This window comes from Dama dama, chromosome 22, assembly GCF_033118175.1.
Source record: "Dama dama isolate Ldn47 chromosome 22, ASM3311817v1, whole genome shotgun sequence".
Classification (NCBI taxonomy): Eukaryota; Metazoa; Chordata; class Mammalia; order Artiodactyla; family Cervidae; genus Dama; species Dama dama.
In genome coordinates, this window is record NC_083702.1 from 32,809,424 (window position 1) to 32,830,783 (window position 21,360).

Sequence of the window (21,360 nt, forward strand, 5' to 3'; positions counted from 1 at the left end):
CCTATACTATATCACATAACCAGTTACTGATATTTAAATAAAACTTTTTCGCTATGCCCTAATCATATTCATATTTAAGGTCTATTTCAGTTCTCCTTTGGGACAATCTTTGCAGGTCCCTCACTGAAGGTATTAATAATATCTTTGTCCTAATAACTTAACATTTTCCCCTGTAACTCCTTCTAAGACCTTATATCATAGAGTATGGGTATCTATTTTATAAGACTATAACATTTTTGGTGACAGCACAATTACCTTTTAAATATTTGTATCACTCACATTTTCTACTACAGCTATCAATGCATTTTCATTGAATAAATGAGTGGCTAAATGTTCTGTGAGTGAATTTATAGGGACACAGTCCTTACTGAGTCTACTAACCATCGTTTCCTTGAAGATTTAGCCTTTCGCCCAGTTACTGGCACATAATAGGTATTCAGTACATGTCATCGAACAAAAAGCAAACTCTAAATGCCAAAATATGTAGCTTCTTCAAAGGGGTACCTTGCTTTTGGGTGGTGGGCTGTTTGTGCTCTTGTCTGTGTGAATGCTGGTAGGAGATACAGCAGCACCGAGGTTGCCTTGGGATACGCCTGGGAGCTTTCCTCCTGGAGATACCTGCATTGCAGCTAGCTGGGCAGCATATAACTGCTACAGGAGAGAAAGAGAAAAAAAATAAAATAAAAGGACTATCAGCCATGAAATAAATGCACCTCTCAGAAATTACCTATAATCCTATAATAAGATGCAGTATTTTTCCTATGGGTATTTTTCTTTACTGCCTTAGAATATTTAAAGATAGACACTGTCACTTCAACTTTCATGACTTACTTCTCAGGGGAGAAATGACATACATCACACATAAGGAATTTTAGTTTCAGTATAACCAGGGACTCAAAGGAAATAACAATTATCCATATTTACTCTTTATCAACATCAGTGGAGGTACTGTATATCATGTTATTTCATTAATAACTTTTCCCCCACTCTTTTAAATTTTACATGGTGTGTTACAAAAGAATGTAGCTTCATACTCCAAGTAATGTTCTTAGTATCCTTATTGGTTGAAACCCTGTATATTTCCCTTCTTTGACTTGCTGAAATGGACAGCTGTCACAACTTTTTTCTGATTATTACTTGTGCAGAAATACAAAAAAGCCAGTGGAAGGGAATGGAAGGAGACTATTTGAAGAACATTATTTGGTCAGTCTACCTCCATTGATAAAAATTAACTGGATGCTTGTCAGAATGCCACTTTACTTGCTGATATATAAACATAGACAAACTTGAGATAATCTTGAGGATTAGGGTTTTAAGGAATACTATCTAAAATGCACACTCTTTGACTAAGCCATCACATAATATTTCTTATTAAATAACCAGCAAAATTTCTTTGACAAATCAATTTAATAATAAGGGAAAATTTTGCAAACTATAGCCATATCATGTAGTATCTTTAAACAAGGAGGTTGCTTTTGATTCAGGAGTCACATCAAATGTTTATTTATTTTTTCATTTATTTTTATTAGTTGGAGGCTAATTACTTTACAATATTGTAGTGGTTAGCACTTTTTCATCTCCATGTAGCAGTTTGTGAAAGTTAAAAAATCTGATTGAAGAAGCAACTATCTATATACATATACATAAGTATTAATAAATAAGTATGTGTGTGTTAGTCACTCAGTTGTGTCTGACTTTTTGTGACCCCATGGACTGTAGCCTGCCAAGCTCCTCTGTCCATAGAATTCTCCAGGCAAGAATACTGCAGTGGGCTGCTATTTCTTCTTCCAGTGGATCCTCTCGACCCAGATCTGCACTGGTCTCCTGTCTCCTGCACTGGAGGCAGATTCTTTACTGTCTGAGCCAGCAAGGAAGCACCCAGTAAATAAGTACACACACACACACACACACACACACGTATGTCTATATATGTATAAAATACAACACAATTTCTCATTTCTCACTTGTCTTAAGAGTTCTTGGATAGCTTTTACTATGCAAGCTAGAACTTCTGTAATAAAAAGTTTGATGCTAAAGAAAAAGCTCTCAAGGAAGAGTACTGTCAAATAGTTCTCTGGATTATCTTGGTTTTTCTCTGAAAGAAATATGAAAGACTGAAACTGTTCAGGATAAACCAGAGACTGATAAGTGGGGTCTCTCTATAAATGAAATAATGAAAACTGAGAACTGGCATTTATTTACATGAAAATACATTTATATTTTTTTCAGTTTTCAGCGACTTTGGTTTAGACCGTGGTTCAATACCTGGGTTGGGAAGATCTGCTGGAGAACGGATAGGCTACCCACTCCAATGTTCTTGGTCTTCCCTTGTGGCTCAGCTGGTAAAATATTTGCCTGCAATGTAGGAGACCTGGGTTCGATCCCTGGTTGGGAAGATCCCCTGGAGAAGGGAAAGGCTACCCACTCCAGTATTCTGGCCTAGAGAATTCCATGGACTCTATATAGACCATGGGGCAGCAAAGAGACGGACATGACTGAGCAACTCTCACTTTTTAATAGATTACCTCAAAAGTAAAAGGATATGATGTCAAATATGATGACTGACTTATTTGAAAAGACCCTGATGCTGGGAAAGATTGAAGGCGGGAGGAGAAGGGGACGGCAGAGGATGAGATGGTTGAATGGCATCACTGATGCAATGGACATGAGTTTGAGTAAACTCTGGGAGTTGGTGATGGACAGGGAGGCCTGGTGCACTGCAGTCCATGGGGTCACAAAGAGTTGGACACGACTGAGCGACTGAACTGAATTGATGATGACTGGGAGTTTACCATTTTCAAAGTATCAGAAATGACTCATTTCCCACACTTATGTTAAAAACCTATGTATTAAGTTTTGCAATTCAGAAATTAATTTCTTCTGTCATCATCCTGAACTGGTTTTGAAGCTATTAAGAAAATAACCAATATCCCAGGATATCACTCTACAAATTAAAATTTTCCCAGTGTACTGAATTTTAAAATATATGTATTTTAAAATACTGGCTGGCTAACTGTAAAACACATTGCAAATTTCACATTGTACTGTAAATGGTATCCTTATCTTTAAAATTACAGTGGCAATTACTTCTAGAAGTTCACAACACATATTACAGGTTTAGTACACACAAAAATATAAGATTGTTTAGTAATTACAAAAATGACATGGGATATTTTAACCTCTGTAGCTAAAAACAAAATTGTGAACAAATTGGTTACTCAAAATTTAAATTTGATCATTACAAAATTATTGCAGAGTATTTAAAGAATAATGCCTATTATTTAATTAAATAGATGATTAATCACTCATAAATGGTGATTAAATGTTTAAACATCAATCACTATAGAAAGATTCAAAACTTCCAGGAAGTATTAAAACTATTATTAAAAATACAAGTATAAGTATAACTGAAACACTTGAATGAGTTGAGTTTGGAGATAGTATATGCTTGGGATTAAAAAAAAAAACCTTTTATGTTCTTCCTTCATTCAAATAAATGCAATGTTTTGGTTTTATTTATTAATTAAGGTTTATCTGAGTTAAACTGTCTTAAAAATTCCTGAGTAGAAAAGAAGATAAATTTTTAAAATACACGAGCCCAATTAAACACATATTTTTATCAGAACAGTGTACTGGAAACTGGCTGTTTTACAAAGTACAGAGATTTAAAATAATTAATGATGAAAAAGTCATAAGCTTACTCCTCACTCAGTATGGTTAACATTAAGGAGCAATGCTGAATTCTCTCCTTTCTAATAGTTGGTTTTCTCTACGCAAGGGGCAGATATACAAAACTACGTTTCCTCAATTGTGATTAACTTTCCACTATTCCCAGATCATTACAGTTCCCACCACAGACGTCTAATTTTCTTAGTTTGACAAGGTTTGGAAACAGGAAATATCCATTTCCAACATATTTTAATTTGTGTCAAATATGTGCTCCTTAAATTTATGATATATTACAGAAATATAAAGAGGCCTCAAGTCTTACAGGATCTGATATACATTGGGCTTGCACAAATAAATAAACCAGAAGTTTTAATACTGCTGGGACCTAATTTGGCCATTCACAAGTTAAAATAACTTTTCAGTAGATTTCAAGAGACTGACAGTGGTTTTCATACCTGGTTATATATCAAGGGTAGGCAACTTAAAAAATAAATGCTGTTGAGACTAATTTTAATTCAACTTTTCAAAAACTTACGTCCATTTGTTTATTCATCAAGATGGGTGTGTTGACTGATAATAAAACAAGTAAGTCAAGAGATGATTAGTATTTTATCTCATTTATTCAAGCAGACTTGAGCATGATGATAGGTGTCTGTACCACTGTGTTGTGTGTGTGTGCTCAGTTGTGTCTGACTCTTTGCGATCCCATGGACTGTGTCCCATGGACAGCCAGGCTTCGGTGTCCCTGGGATGTTCCCGGAAAGAATATTGTAGTGGGTTGTTATTTCCTACTCTAGATGATCGTCCCAACCCAGGGACTAAACTCACGTCTCTTGCATTTCCTACATTGGCAGTCAGATTCTTTACCACTCACACCACCTAGGGTGAAGGAGGTATATAATCTCAGAATCACTGGCTGATCTTCTTGAGAGTGGAGGGGCACGGAATCTACAGGGACTCGAAAGCCACCTGAAGTAACAAGCATTCCCTTAACCACAGATCTCATTTACATACTATTAACACATACATATAAAATTATATATATATGGCCTTCCCTGGTGGTTCAGTGGTAAAGATTCCTCCTGTCAGTGAAGGAGCCGCAAGAGAAGAGGGTCAGCTCCTGGGTGGGGAATATCCCCTGGAGAAGGAAATGGCAACCACTCCAGTATTCTTGCCTGGAGAATTCCATGAACAGAGGAGTCTGGCAGGCTCCATGGGGTAGCCAAAAAATTGGATAAGACTGAAGTGACTGAGCACTCATGCACATAATTAAATATAAATTAAAATTTTTTTAAAAAAATGGGCTCATGTTTCTCTTTAAAGGATAGCAGACAAAACCTGAAGTTAAATATAAGGAGTATTATAGTAAGTGTACTTTTATGAAAAACAGTTAAGTCGTTCTTAACATCAGAAGGAAGCTGAGAGATTCTAAGCATAAAAAGCTGAAGCTTAAAGAGAATACTCAGGTCATGAAGTTAACCAGACTGACAGAAAAACACTTTTTTACCTTGAAGAATAACTTGACCCTTATCTGGAAACAAATATGTTAAGGATTTGGTTTGATCTCTAAAACTCCCTGATCCCACAGAGCATTAGATTTTCTATTTTTTATATACTTCACATACTGCATTCTTATTCCTTTTCCCTTCCACTATCCCTACACCTACTTCAGACAATGATTTTCTTTCTTAATGGAGACAATGATGTACAATTAGGTTGGCATCTATTCACTGGTTACTTAAGGTCTCGGTGTTCATGTGCTCACATAAATATGTTTATCTATATCTAACAATACATAAAAGGAAGTCTCACTTTTGCCTCAAATTGTTCCTTAAAATTACATCTTTGTCTCTTGAGCATTTTAAGCCTCTTCAAGGGCCATTTCTACTTTTGGAGGGAGAGTTAAAAGGAAGGCAAATGTTAGTCACTTAGTTGTGTCTGACTCTGCAACCTCATAGACTGTAGCCTGCCAGGCTCCTCTGTCCATGGGATTCTCCAGTCAAGAATACTGGAGTAGGTTGCCATTTCCTTCTCTGAGGGATTTTCCGGATCCAGGGATGGAATCCAGGTCTCCTGCATTGCAGGCAGATTCTTTAGCATCTGAGCCACCACGACAAACCACAATTCTAATCCCAACTCTAAGCTAGTGATTTTGGGAGACCACTCTGAACTACAATTTCTTAATCTGCAAATTCAGGGATAAATAAAACTGACCTGACATGGTTACTGTGAGAAATGCATCACAAAATGTGTACAGAACACTCAGAAAAACACATGGTAAAAAACGCTTGACCAATACATAACAAGTTATAATTATTCATGGGTTTATTATACTAAGTGGGCTTCCCAGTGGCTCAGTGGTATAGAATCCACCTGCCAATGCAGGAGATGCAGGTTTGATCTCTGGATCAGTAAGATCCCCTGGACAAGGAAATGGCAACTCTGCTCCAGTATTCTTGCCTGGAAAATTCCATGGACAGAGGAGTCTGGCGGGCTGCAGTTCCTAGAGTTGCAAAGAATTGGACACGACTGAGCGACTGAGCACGCACGCAATTATACCAAGTAAGAAACTAGTAACATTTACATGCTAACCTCCTACTACATACTCTGGACTGTGTTAGGTACAGTGGAGGATACAGAAAATGTATAAACATAGTTTCTTCCCTAGGTCAACACTGGTAAACCTAAAATATTGAGACTGTAAGTATACTGCAACTGTGTGCCACTGTTAAAGGCATGCCAAAAAAAGGAAATGACTCCGTGCCTTCTGATATGTTTCCGTTACAGAGCTGTAGCTAAGCTGAGCATAAATAGAGAGGCGGGATTGCACACCATTTAAAGCCAGGCCCAGGAGCAGCAATGAATAGACTGTCACAGAGGGAATAGACAGCGGATATGGATGGCAAGCGGGAGCACAGGGGTGGTAGACAGGACAAGGACCTAACTGAGTGCAAACCTTGGGAAAAACAAAACAGTTCTGGGTTTAGGCTAAACTCAACGTCCAGAAAATCCTGAAATATAAGCAAAATAGTTTAAACTTAACATGTAGGCAAGAGAAAGCCACTGAAAGCTTGAGAGCAATCTATTTGATGGTTTAAAATAGAATCAAAAGAAGACAAGAGTTACAGAGGTTGTCAAAATTTAGTAGTGGTAATCTGAATGACAGTTTAAGCAACAGCTGTGAAAATGAAAAGGAAAAAAGAAAAAGATTCCATGATCTGAGTGAAGAGTGCTAATACACTACACAACCACTTAGTATTGTTTTTGCTAAGTTAATTGTTTAATATTATTTTATAAGTAGAATCTTTTTCTCCAAATGAAATTTCATATCAAACAATGATACATAAAAGAGAAAGAGGCATGCTATATCTATAAATGATTTTTATATATTTTCAATACTTAATTAAATAAGACCAATGAGGTTGTTTTAATCTATCACAAGAATTTAAACAGGAACAAGGCTGAAAGTTGAAGTCCTTTATCATACTTGGCGACTGAGAAAGCTCTCACTCAGAAGTTAGAAATAGTCACTTCCAAACTTGCACATAAACAAACACATATAGCCCTAAATCTTCAAAAAGAACATCACAGAGCTAAAAATGGCCTTATTAAGAGAAATTTGAAGCTCAAACATATGTAGAGAAATGGCATGTGATTTTTTTTTAAGTGCAGTGACTTAAATCTGGTAATAAAAGTTAATATGTATAAAGTGTTAACTATTTTGATTAGAAATTTTTAAATGTGTGTGTTGTGGCTTATTATGTTTTTAAAAATTGATATTCCTAAAGCTTAAATCTAACCTGAGAGATTCACGTTTAGATATGATATGTCTGAAAAGCATGTTTGTTTTTTTAAGGGAAGGGACATAGAGTTAACATTTGTGAGGAAAATATTCAGAAAGCAATTTCAAGGCTCCATAAGTGTTATCTTTATGGCTTAATTTCAACTTCTTAATGTAACTTAAATGTGGAGTTTAAAGAGAAACTAATGTACTGAAGAAAATCTTTCAAAACATATCAGCATGTTTCAATGTGAATAAATTTGCTTTGTACATTATTTTTCATAATGTTTCTTCACAGAAAATTATCAAAGCAACTTGAGTTTAAACATGGACTTCTTGCTTTAATACCATAGGCTCTTTTTTTATTTTTTTCAAGCACATTGCATGAAAAACATGATAGACCTAAAATCTGCTGGATTCCAGGGCAAAAGTGCAAATAGAGAATCCATGCCATGTATATAAAAATTTACAATTTACAAAACAAGCTAATGAAGTATTTAATAAAATATGGTTCATTCTCCCATCTGGACAAACATACCTTCAAAATATGGGTACAAATGAACACCAGAATGAGATACCACTTCACAACCCATTAGTATGGTTATCATTAAAAAAAGAAAAAGAACAAATATTGGTGAGGACGTGGAGAAACTGGAATCCTTGAGCCTTTCTGCTGGGAATGTGAAATGGCGTAGCTGCTTTTGGAAAACACTATGGTAATTCCTCAGAATGAAACAATTACCATATGATCCAAAAACAAGTCTCTTCTGGATATATATTTCAAGGTAACTGAAAGTGGGGCCTGAAACAGACATTTTTACACCCATGCTCACAGCAGCATTGGTTACAATTAGCCAACAGGCGGAAGAGATCCAAGTGCCCATCAAGGGAGGATTGGATAAGCAAGTGTGTAATGTGCATAGAATGGAATGTCATTCAGCCTTCAAAACGGAAATTCTGACAAATGCTATAACATGAATGAACCTTGAAGACACTATGCAAAGTGAAATAAGCCAATGATAAAAGGCCAAATATTGTATGATTCCTCTTATATGAGGTACCTAGAGCAGTCAATTTCATAGAGACATAAAGAGTGGTGGTTCCCAGGAGCTGAGGGTGGAGTGGGGAAGTGGGAAGGGATATAACTGCTTAATAGCTACAGAATTTCAATTTGGGAGGATGAGAGAATTTTGGAGATGGATGGTCAGTATGGCTGCACAACAACGTGAATGTGCTTCATGCCAATGAACCATACATTTAAAAATGGCTAAGATGGCAAATTCTATGTTATGCATATTTTCCCCTCCACGAACAAATATGATCTGCAGGGCAGATGTGAATTTAGATTTCTGCTCTCCTTGCTGTTTCAAGACCGGGCCCACAGCTTGCACTCCTGCTGTTCTAGCTCCCAGCTCCACTCAAGAGAAGAAAAATGGCTTTGTCCTGGATGGGACAGATTTCTTGGCTGTGATTGTCTTTTAAAGCGCAATAAGGTGGCACCCAGCTACAGCCCTACGGGATAGGAGTCTTTAAGGAAGTTGCAACAGAAAGTTGGAATAGAGAGATATTCCAGGTAAGTGAACATAACATGCAAGGTTGTGGGGCAGAACTGGAGGAGACTGAAGAAAAAAAGATCTGTCTTGTTCCACTTAGCATGTTTTTGAGGTTCCTTTGTATTGTAGCATGTATAAGTACTCTGCTCCAATGTACTGTTGAATGGCACTCATTTGCATGGACATACCATATTTGTTTATCTGCTTATCCAGCTGATGGACATTTTGTTTGTTTACAATTTTAGGCTATCAAGAATAGTTCCGCTATGAATCTAAAGGGCTTCCCTGGTAGCCCTAGTGATAAAGAATCTATCTTTGCAGGAGAGGCAAGAGATGAAGGTTCAATCCCTGGGTTGGGAAGATCCTCTGGAGTAGGAAATGGCAATCCACTCCAGTATTCTTGCTTGGTAAATCCCATTGTCAGAGAAGCCTGGCAGGCTACAGTCCATGGGGTCCCAAAGCATCAGACACAACTGAGCGCAAGGATATAGAGATAGCAAGTTAATGTTTACTTTGTCAAGAAACTGCCAAACTTTCTAGAGTGTCTGAACCTTTCTGTATTCTAACTAGCACTGTGTTATCATCAATATTTGGTACTATCTTTTGATCACAACTATTCTAGTAGAAGTGAAGTGGTACCTTATTGTGCTTTTAATTTGCATTTCCCTAGTGACTGATGATACTGAACATCTTTTCCATGTACTTATTAGCGATTTTTTTAAAAAATCTTCTTCCTTTAAAATTTACTTTTAGTTTATTTTTGGCAGCCTCTCATGGCATGAGGGATCTTAGTTTCCCTACCATGGACTGAATCAGAATCCCCTGCATTGGAAGCACAGAATCTTAGCTGCTGGGCCACCAAGGAAGGCCCATTATTAGTCATTTCTATGGCTTCGTTGTAAAATGTTTATTCAGATCATTTGCTCTATTAAAAAGTTGGGTTTTTTTAATCATTCAGTTGTTAAGGGTTCTTGACATTTGAATTCAACTTCAAAGAATAAAACCTATCAGACTGAGACTGTCCAGTTTAATAGCAGGGTATAGCTATTATCAAAAGGTCCATAATGATAAACAATATGATGACAACAAAAAGTAATACAATTAGCACATTTTCCTCCCATATGATTTTTCTATTTATATACTTACACAATAATAATTTTTAAATTTTTTAATTTTCAAAAATTATAGTAGAGAAATGGAATAAAGATTTTAAAAGACCATGCACTCTTTGTACCCATCAAGGAATATTAGCATGCCAAAGTGAGTTCTGAAAGTTGATAACTTTTATTAACCACTAAGACTTTCCAGGTGGTGCTAGTGGTAAAGAAACTGCCTGCAATGCAAGAGACTTGGGTTCAATCCCTGGGTCTGGAAGATCCCCTGGAGGAGGGCCTGGCAACCCATTCCAGTATTCTTGCCTGGAGAATCCCATGAACAGAGGAGCCTGGCTACAGCCCATGGGGTTGCAAAGAGTCAGACTCGACTGAAGTGACTTGGCATGCACAAGGTGATTGCTGGAAGAAAATGATGACTAGATACTTAGGGTTGACAGCCAGCTCTAAAGACTGAGACTCTTTGTCAAGTTTGTGTGAGGGTGAAAGGCTTGGGGGTAGCGAGGAGATGTTTAGAGTCGTCTACTCACAACTTTCTTGGTGGTTAACCCATGTAAGTGTGGTGGGGGCTGGGGACTGAGGCATTACTCCTGCCGCTTCACCAGATCCACTACAGATCCTGGGAGAAAGGGACTGAAAGAAAGGTGCCTGGAGGATTTCAGGAGGAATTTTCACTTCACCTCCAGTCTAGTGTTCCAGTTGAGGAGTTATTCTCAAGGGAGCAATGGGAATGATAGTCTGCGTCTATCACGGTCACTTCTAGAAGTAAGTTTAAATAAGTTTACAGAATGTGGAAGATCCAGGATTTGGACACAGTTCCTCACAAAACTTGAAGAAAAGAAAGAAATGTATCAAACTGAAAGAAAAAGTAAATTCAGACTTAGAACAGATTTGTAGGATCAGTTCAGTTCAGTTCCATCATTCAGTCGTGTCTGACTCTTTGTGACCCCATGGACTGCAGCACGCCAGGCTTCCCTGTCCATCACCAACTCCCGGAGCTTACTCAGACTCATGTCCATTGAATCAGTGATGCCATCCAACCATCTCATCCTCAACTAATAGCATATCAATGGTGCATAATTTTAAAAAAATGATTTGAAGATGTTGAAATATCAGAATTTCATCAGCACGTTAAGCAAGGAAATAACTTGAGTGGATATAGTCTTCAAAAGGCTGGGTGGTCAGTTGACATGTGAAGGTGAGTTCAGGATTACAGGAAGAAGACAAGCCATGAGGGGAAAATAATTGTTATCCACCTCAGGAGAGGAATGTTTTGCCTTCACAGAAAACAGGTGAGCCACTAGGAAAACATGCCTGAGAAAATGTGGGGCTGGCTGGCAGGGGCTCCAAGACAGAAACTACTGCTATCATGACCCACATCTCCTGAAATACAGTACTCCTGGGTGATATGTCTTCGAAAAATTAGAATAGAAGAGTAAAATCTTATGTCTGTATTGTGATTTTTCTATTAAAAAAACTATAGTGAATACATGTACAAAAACTATATTATCTATGTAATGCTGTTATCACCAAATATTAATAATACATAGGTGATCTTTGTTATTTTATCCGAAATTTGGTTTCATTCAGTGTGACACCTGGAAAGAATATGGAGCTATCAAAGAGGGATGTAGTACTGAGAGGGTGTGAAGATGGCATCTTGCTAAAACTTAAGGAATACATTTGAACTTCCTTAAATCTTAAGACCTTGTTCACAGGTAGGATGCTCTCATGCTGTTTCTGTCACACTGCAGATACTGAAGCATATAAATAAGAAACACTTCAAATGAAATGGATTTTAAAAGGCTTTCTTCCTTTTATTACACACCAATAAGTCTTGAATAGCTAAAAAACATTTTGACTTTTATAATCGAAGAAGTTCCTTAAAGAACCAAATATATATGCAAGAGTCAGGCAAGAAAACACCAACTGATAGTCTGTCTCTTTCTCTCTCACTCCTTGTTTTTTTCCTACTCCACAAGCCATCTTCATGTACTGCACAGTAATCCATTACAATATGTTCTAACATCTGCCTCCCCATATGATGTATAACCTATTCGATTGACCCTTTTTATGCTGCTCCAGACTTGCCATTCATTATTGTGGGAAGATGAACACTCTGCATCTATTCCTGAGGTCACCAACCAGTAAATACATCTCCATTTGGCAAGGTAAGGATGACACTAGCTGGATAGCTCTTCAAATCTTTTCTATATTAGTGACTATACTCATACGTTTAATTAGTTTACTTTACGGGAATAAAACACTGCTGAAATTCCTTTCAAAGTAACAATAAGAAATGTTTCTCAGGGGAAAAAATCTTTTGTTTCCAAGAATTCACCATTAAATACAGAAAAGCTGAGTATTATCAGAAAGATTTTTTAAAGCAGACACTTACCTTTGACTAAGCTCATCACTGTGAAATTACTGTTTGCGTTATCCCCGTAGATTGAGGGGGGTGTATAATAGCAATCAAAACATTAAAAAGAGTATTTTGACTCAATAAAAAAGAAAATGAGTGCTAGTTCATATCAAGTTAGAATATATATATAAAATCTTCTATATTAAACAGACTCACTTCCAGAATGTATACTTGCTGGATGCTTGAAAATAGTTTGCACGTTTGGGAGAGGAAGTGCAAGATCTATGATTTTCTCCGTGACTATGATGTACCACCCACTCTGCTAGAAGTCTTCATGCTATTTCAGAGATCACCATAACAATTCTGTATGTTCAAGGGGGAAATGAAAGCTCCTCAATTGTCCAAGTTAAATGACTAGTGATGTCAGTATTCCTTAAAATTCTCTCTTCTACTGCATATGATATAAACTTACCATATGTGTAGCAATGTTACTACATGACACTTCATATGATAAACTTATATCCCTCCCTGTTGGCCACAGATAACAAGGATTTTTCCTAAGCTCTGAGGCAAAGACAGTTTTCAAGACCAGGAGTTAAAGTCTTCAAAAGTAAGAAACTTCTTTCATCTCTAGTGATAGAACTCTACTATCCCTGAAGAAAGCACACAAGCACTAGAGATTTTTTTTGTCGTCCGTATTTGTGCATGCAAAGTCGCTTTAGTCGTGGTCTGACTCTTTGCAATCCCATGGACTGTAGCCGGCCAGGCTCTTCTGTCCAAGGGATTCTCCGGACAAGAATACTGGAGTGGGTTGCCATGCCCGCCTCGGGGGCGTCCTGCTGACGCAGGGATCAAATCTATTTCTTTTTATGTCACAGGTAGGTTCTTTACCACTAATGCTGCCTGGGAAGCCCACCAAGTCTCACTGGAGTGCATGTGTATGTGTAAATCACTGATAGTACTCATAGACAACACACATCATGGGTTAAATTTTAAAAGACTTCTTCCTATGGATTTCCCCCTTATATTTTCCCTCATTTACTTCATTATAAACCTTTAACATTAAGAAAATATTGCACATTATTATTAGTGTTGGTTGAGTGCCTACATTAAGATGAATTAGCTTAAATTTCAGAAGAAATCTACATACAGAATGATAATAGCAGCAAAAATAATCACAATCGCTAGAGTTTATAGGAAGCTTACAGCGTGCCAGGCACAGGCCATGTCTCTCTGAACTTTCTCAACAGCCTCAGGAAATACATTACTGTTTGTAGAGGAGGACACTAAAGTACACAGAAAGTAGAAGTCGTTTGTCCAAAGTCACATAGGTAAGCTGAGGTTAAAATCCAAGTTTTTTATAAGTGCCCATAATGCTTAACCTCTGTGCCTTATGAAGCTCTTTTCTCGTCATTTAAACACAGTAGTTGGCTCTGAAGCTTTGGGGTAAAGAGATGAACAAGCCCGGGGAAGGCCATTCTAAAAGTACTTCTGACAGAGACAGGGTTCTTCTGCTGGTAACTACACTGGTAAAGATGTAGGGTGGGAAGGAAGTGAGAAGCCCCCGAGGACATCTTCCCTAGCATTTTCATCCTCTTCCTTTCACTTGACCAGTAAATATTAACATTGCTTCAGTTTCGTTTTCTACTCAATTCATAGGGGAGAATGAATTTAAGAGACAGGGAAAGAGGAGAACATTTAATAAACAGCTATAATATGATCAGACAGACCAAGAAAGTCTTCCCTTTAAATATGATTCCTGGGAGATCAGAAGGATGCTATGGTGTGACTACATACATGGAGCACGAAAAAGTACTGGCCGAAGAACCTTGCGGTAGGAGAGAAGAAGACAAGTACACGGAAGGTCGGTGAGACTCCAGTGTCAGGGGAGAGGTGTTTGGAAAGGTAGGTGGAAATTTGGAACAGTTTAGGAAGAGGAATGATATAACTAGATTTGCATTTCCAGGAGGTTAGTCTGTGTACAATATGAAGAACTGACTGGAAGGTTTTGATTCACATATACCCTACTTTTAGCTAAAATGACATTTACCTAATTACTTTTTTACATGATTTAAAATTGATTCAAAATAAATTATAGAATAAATTTGGATATAAAATTTTCAACATTCTGAGTCTCATCCTTATTTAAATACTTGCTCTCTCCTGTATAATTTATGTTGTTGTTGTTTAATCACTAAGTCATATCCAACTCTTAGGACCCCAAGGACTGTAGCCTGCCAGGCTCCTCTGGCCATGGGATTTCCCAGGCAAGAATACTCGACTGGGTTGCCATTTCCTTCTCCAGGGGATCTTCTCAACCTGGGATCAAACCCATGTCTCCTGAATTGGCAGGTGGGTTCTTTACCACTGAGCCGCCAGGGAAATCCTGTATAATTTATACTAAGAATTTAATCTTATTTTTAAAGCTTTGTATTTTGCTTTGATTCTTAGTCACTAACCTTGATTTTCCTAGACCATTTAAAAATATAAAAACTATATATTTAAAATTAGCTATTAATATTTGCACTACCCAAAACACATATTACTCTTAAATCAATTAAAATAACAAAAATGAACCTTGCATTTAGAGTGTATTTTGACTTTCATTATCTCCTCCGATCACAAATGGCCTCGTTTTCAGTTGTGCAGGACATATTTCTCATATGTCATTGAAGTAGTTCAGAGGGATAATCAATTATAACTTCTGCTTTCCTGCCTTACATTGATTGATTCTTTCAATATTTATTTATAGGGCACCTATTATGCACCAAACACTATTTCAGACCCTTAGAACATATCAATAAACAGAGATCCTGGTCTTTATGAAAAAAAAATTTTTTTCCCTAAGAATTATAAGACTTCGATCTTCTGTTACATCTGTCCAGTAGTTGTCTATTATTTCTCCATATGACACTATATATGACTTATGATTATTACAATTGATAATTTATATATTCCTGATTCCTAACATTTTAAAATACTGTTTTTGAAAGAAATGAAGTCATTCTTGAAAGTAATAATTGACAGATACAAGTTACAACATTGATGAACTTTGAAAACAGTGTGCTAAGTGAAATCAACCAGACACTAAAGGACCCATATTGTATGATTCAGTTATATGAGGTACACAGAGCAGGCAAATTCATAGAGACAGAAGGTGGAAAAGAAGTTACCAGGAGCTGAGGGGATGGGGGAAATGAGAAACAAGGAGTTATAGTTTCCATTTGGGATAGTTAAAAATTTTTGGAAAGAAATAATGGTGATGGTTTTACACAACACTGGGAAGGAATTTAATGTTACTGAATTGCATACTCAAAAAAGGTAAAATGATAAATTTTATTGTTCTACATATTTTGCCACAATAAAAACAGATATGATTAAGTGGACAATAGAAGAAAAAAATCCTACTGTATCTCAGTACCATATTAAGTACTTCATTTTTTTTTAAGCTTCATTTTTTAAAAAATATTTTTTCTCTTAATTTGTTCACATGCATTGGTTCATCTTGTAAATTAATTTAATTGAAGAGAATAGTTTTAAATCAGGGAAGGAGTATTATTTTAAAGTAAAAGGAGGTTGGAAATATTACATTCATTTAAAAAATATTTACTAAAAATCACTCGAGGCTTTGGGAAACAAATATAAATAAAAGCAAGAGAGAAAAACACCTGATTCTAAATCAACCAAATCCAGTAATGCCCCTTTGAGACTAATGACTGCTCTGAAACAGAAGCGACGAGATCATGTAGACCCTTCAATGACTTTGCAAAAAGCACAGTATCTGCGACTCCTACTGTAAAAGATAGTTCTCTTTTACTTTCCCCACCTACTCCAAAGTGAGCTTCTTTTTCATATTCAGATGACTGTTTATGAGCACAGTCCTGTTTCAACTGTCATTCTTTACATCAAGGAAAGATAGATGGGACACACCAACCCCAACCTAAGTGACCTTTGGATGTGACAAGAGTTTTAGGTCAGTCTTGCTAAATGGAGGCCTTGGTGTATCGAGACATGCCTTGGGGTGAAATTTACAGTGAATTTATTATCTCCCAATGCCCTTTGGACTGCTTCCCACCATCAAACACCATGGCAGCACTTGGAACAGGAAGAAATACATTAACTGGAATCTGATCGTTTTAAAAGGTTACAGCTGCCCAAATATAATTTAATTTCATACTTGCCCTTTGAGGGTTTGGTGTATATTTTCATTTTATGACTGCAAATGATAAAGCTCTTAAGATTCCAGGCAATAAAGAGAGGGGAAAAAAGTATTTTAAGGGTTAGAAGTCTATTCAGTTCATACTCAATGAGTGAAGTGACAAATTAGCTTTTTTAAAAAAATCTAACATTTCTCTTTTTTATCTCGACCATCTTTTATTCCTCTTCTGATCTTACACCTCAACGTTTGGTTGAAATCAGTATGTGAACACCAACCTCAGATCTCAGTCAGTTTGAAAATTAAAAGGATGATTGAAAAAAAAATGAAGATAAAGTCAATCTGATTTAAAGTGCAAATACTTTAGTATAGGAAACACATTTTTCAGTAGTGTTTCCTCTTACATAATTGAGAGGATTTACCCATTAAAGTCTATCAACATCAAATTGACTTACCATTGATCCAGTACTTTTCTAGTATATCACACTTCCCACAAATTTCAATGAAAGATTCACAATATCCTCTATAAATGTCACACTACAGCCTTATTAATTCAATTAGTAAATATTATTACCATTATTTTATTAATAGAGATAAGAGATACTGTGTTACTAATGCAGTAGAGTTGGAAAAATATCAGACATAAAATTTAAATAAAAATCACTCAGAGTTTATCATTTTAAGCCATAAAAACAAACAAAACCCAATTTTCACTCTTTCCCTTTAACTCAGTACTTTACCAGAGACTTAATAGTTTTTTAAAATAACAATCCAATAGAGTTTGAGGCAACACAATATTTTGGATTCACTGTTAGTAATGGAAAAAGCCACACAGGTCAAATGCAGCTTAAAAATGTGTGTGTGTGTGTGTGTGTGCGTGTGTGTGTGCATATGCATTTATTTATCATTCTTTAATTTAGTCAACAAGCATCTCTTGAAAGATACTGATTTAGTTCCTGTGAAATTTGTACTTTAAAAAGATTCTTTATGTTCTTTTAAGAGGGGACTCCTAAACTGTGAATAGCAAAGAAACATCAGCATTTAAGTATTATAGAACTTAAACAGATACTTATTAACATTTTTATTAGCAAATTTTCATTTCATGTTGATATATTACTGTTTCAAAAGTATTTTGCATAGTATTTAATCTGCATAATGATCCAATGGGGCAGGTATTAATTAGTAGCCCCACTTACAGATTATGAAAATGTAGCCTAGCAAAGTTAAGGAAACTGCCTTAAGGTAGCAAATCTAGTGGGTACTGAGATAAAAATACTCTGGTTAGTAATGGTAAAAGTACTTATTCTTTTACTCATTCATTCATTCATGTGTCCCTCTTTCAGTCAACAAATATTAATTAAAGACCCACTTAAAGTGAGAAAAATGAAAAAGCAAACACTATTCAGGAATCAATTACCAGGAGTACAATTAAAAGGATCTAAAGATACAGAAATGGCTAACAAGGCACATGAAATGATGTTCAACATTACTGCCCATTAGGGAAGTGCAAACCAAAACCACAGTGTGATACCACCTCACACCCATGAGGATGGCTATCTAGAAAAATAACAAATGTTGGCAAGGATATGCAGAAAATTGGAATCCTTCTGCATTGTCTCCAGAAAACATTATGTCAACTTCTCAAAAAATTAAGCATAGTATTACCATATTATCCAGCAATCCTGCTTTTGAGGATATACCCAAAAAGTTTGAAAGCAGGGATTAGAACAGATATTTGCACATTCATATTCATATTATTCGCAATAGACAAAATGTAAAAACAGCCCAAATACCTACCAACAGATGAACTGATAAACAAAAAGGTGGTACACATAAACAGTATATGTAGAATATTATTACAAGGTATATAAACAATAGAATGTTATTCAGTTTTGATAAGGAGGAAAATTCTGACACATGCATACAACATGGATGAACCTTGAAGACACTGTGCTAAATGAATAATCCAGAAACAAAAGGCCAAATACTGTAGGACTCTACTTATATGGGGTATCCTGGATAGATAAGTCAGAGACAAAAAGTAGAACAGTGGTTACACCTGGGGCTTGAGGTATGGGAAAATCAGAAGGTTACTGTTTAACGGGTAAGGGCTTTCAGATTGTGATGATGGAGTAGTTTCGGAGATGAGCAGTGGTGATGGCTGTACAATGTGAGTGAACTTAATGCCACTGAACTGTACCCTTAAAAATGGTTAAAATGGCAAATTTCATGCCATGTACATTTTACTATGATAAAAATACATACAAGATGAATAAAAATTAGCAAAATTGTGAGTCACAATCAAGATTTTAAAAGTAAAGTGAAAAGCAGAAATTAAATACTTAAGTCACTGCTGCAGCAAAATACGATGAGACATTAATATAAAAAAAAAAAAAAAACCAAAAGTATACTTTCTTGGGTATGAACAAAGAAATGTTGGATTCAAAAACAACAGAGAGAGTAGAAAGCCATATTAGAATGGACGGAGTGTAAGAACAGTTGTTGAACTGTAAGCAGGTTGGCCTTTCTCGGCTTCAGCAGTCCTATCAATGACGGTTGAGATTTCCCAGGCAGGAGATGAGAGAATTGCCTTCCCAGGTGGTTATAAAAACCAAAGGAATGGGGGGTGGGGGGGTGGGGGTTGGAGAGGTAATAGAATTGTCTTGTGTCCTAACGGTGAAAGCATTAGTTGCTCAGTCGTGTCCGACTCTTGGTGACCCCATGGACTGTAGCCCACCAGGCTCCACTGTCCATGGAATTCTCCAGGCAAGAATACTGGAGCAGGTAGCTATTCCCTTCTCCAGAGGATCTTCCCACTCAGGGATCGAACTCTGGTCTCCTCACTGCAGGCAGATTTTTTACTGTTTGTTCTAATAGTGGTGGTGGCTAAAACTCATGGAACTGTATACTCCAAATATAATCAAATGTACTGCATGTATTTTATAAATTAAAAAAATAAATAATACAATTACACATTTGAAAAAATGATCTTATTCAACAACTTTGACTTAGCATTCTTATAATTCTGACCTCCCTTCCCAAGAGAAAAAATCAAGGAAAGGTGGGAATTTGCTAACAGGTGGCTCAGACAGTAAAGAATCTGTCTGCAATGCAGGAGACCTGAGTTTGATCCCTGGGTTGGGAAGATCTGCTGGAGAAGGAGCTGCTATCTTCTTTAGCTAATAAACAATTTGTTTATTAGCTAAATAGTTATAATAATAATTGAAATAACTGGAATACTAATTGAAATAATAATAATAATTGGACAGAGGAGCCTAGTGGCCTACAGTCCATGGGGTCATAAAGATTTGGACACGACTGAGCAACTAACTCTTTCTTCCATAGATTATAAAGATTTTTAAAAACACTACAACCCTTGGACTTAATCTCTATCTTTCATATGTCCACATGCACATAAAGAGTGAATAATAAATGGTGTGAGTGTGCAGGAGAGCAGGTAGCCAGGGGTCACCACCCACCATCTGAGATAACAGTAGTATAAAGTACTGATAGTAGACTATTAAATAAACAAAGTGAAAAGCAATTCTTTCCATTTCAGCTGATGCTAAGAAACCAATTGTTCAGTACTTTCTTAGCATAAAAATAATGAGCTGTGTTGCCACTGCTATACTTTTGTTTTCCAAAAGAACCCACATTTTCCCCCTAATCTCGGAAGAGTTGGTGTTATGGTCTAAATGGAAGCCTCCATCATTGATGTGTTCATGGCACTATTTGGCTGTTTTAATAGAGAAGATGAATTATGGATGAAGATATCTCTAGGCTAGTATCTTTTACAATCATTTAGAATGTTATCAAATATGCATCCAACAGCTCAGTCGTGTCCGACTCTTTGTAATCCCATGGACTGTTGGACTCCTCTGCCCATGGAATTCTCCAGGCAAGATTACTGGAGTGGTTTGCCATTTCCTTCTCCAGGAGATCTATTTAGATGGAAAAAAATCATCCCAGATACATTTTGCTCTGATAGCCTCCATCCTTGCCATTTGGTATTCAAAATTAAAACTCATGACTCATCTGCTCATATCTGGATTATTATTATAGTTGGTTAGCTAACAAGCAAATAGTTCTAAAGGAGATGGCAGCTCCATTTTTCACAATTGTGGGAGAATAAAAAGGTAACTAGTGTCTTAGATCTTGACGAACAAGAGAGAGGAGGAAAAAACTGAAGGACAGAGAAAAGGGGAAGACAGGTAGAGAAGGACTAACAGAGGGGCCGCAACTAAAAATATACAGCAGAAAAGGAGAGAGGGAAACAGGAAGATATAAAAGTAAAAGAGAGAGAGAAATTTCTAAGAGGAAAAGAGGTAGATTTCTGAAAGTAGCTTCCTATTTTAAAATCTCTAATATCCCTAAGGATTAAAAAGTTTACAGTGCCAAACCACTTGGCTGTATCGTGCAAAATAACTCAGCATTCTGATTAGTGCTATGAAGCTTTTTAATGTCAAACTGTTATTTATTTATTTATTTCTGACATAGAGCAGGACGGTATGGTCCTTGTCCCCCATGTCCTCAGCCTGCCTTTTGTCTGTGGAAAAATTTTAGCCAAAGAACAAGTTTAATCAAAAAAGTGAGAACATGTAAAAACAAAGAGAAAAGAGTCAAAGGAGACCAAATAATAATAGATTAGTCATTAAACATAATGAAGGATCTTTAGTTCCTTCTCAAGGACTATAGATAATATTCTGAGCCATATGCTGTGAGCTGTC

The 21,360-nt window shown here is 36.5% G+C and overlaps 1 protein-coding gene across 5 annotated transcripts in view; it reads right to left on the reverse strand.

The window, feature by feature from the left end:
- SOX5 (SRY-box transcription factor 5) overlaps window positions 1-21,360 on the reverse strand; it is a 1,090,517-nt gene that overhangs the window by 83,464 nt on the left and 985,693 nt on the right. For all 5 annotated transcript variants that reach the window (XM_061125136.1, XM_061125135.1, XM_061125134.1 and 2 more), the window contains one exon: window positions 505-651. In XM_061125136.1, the coding sequence (XP_060981119.1) occupies window positions 505-651 (147 nt within the window). The remainder of the gene's footprint in view (window positions 1-504; window positions 652-21,360) is intronic.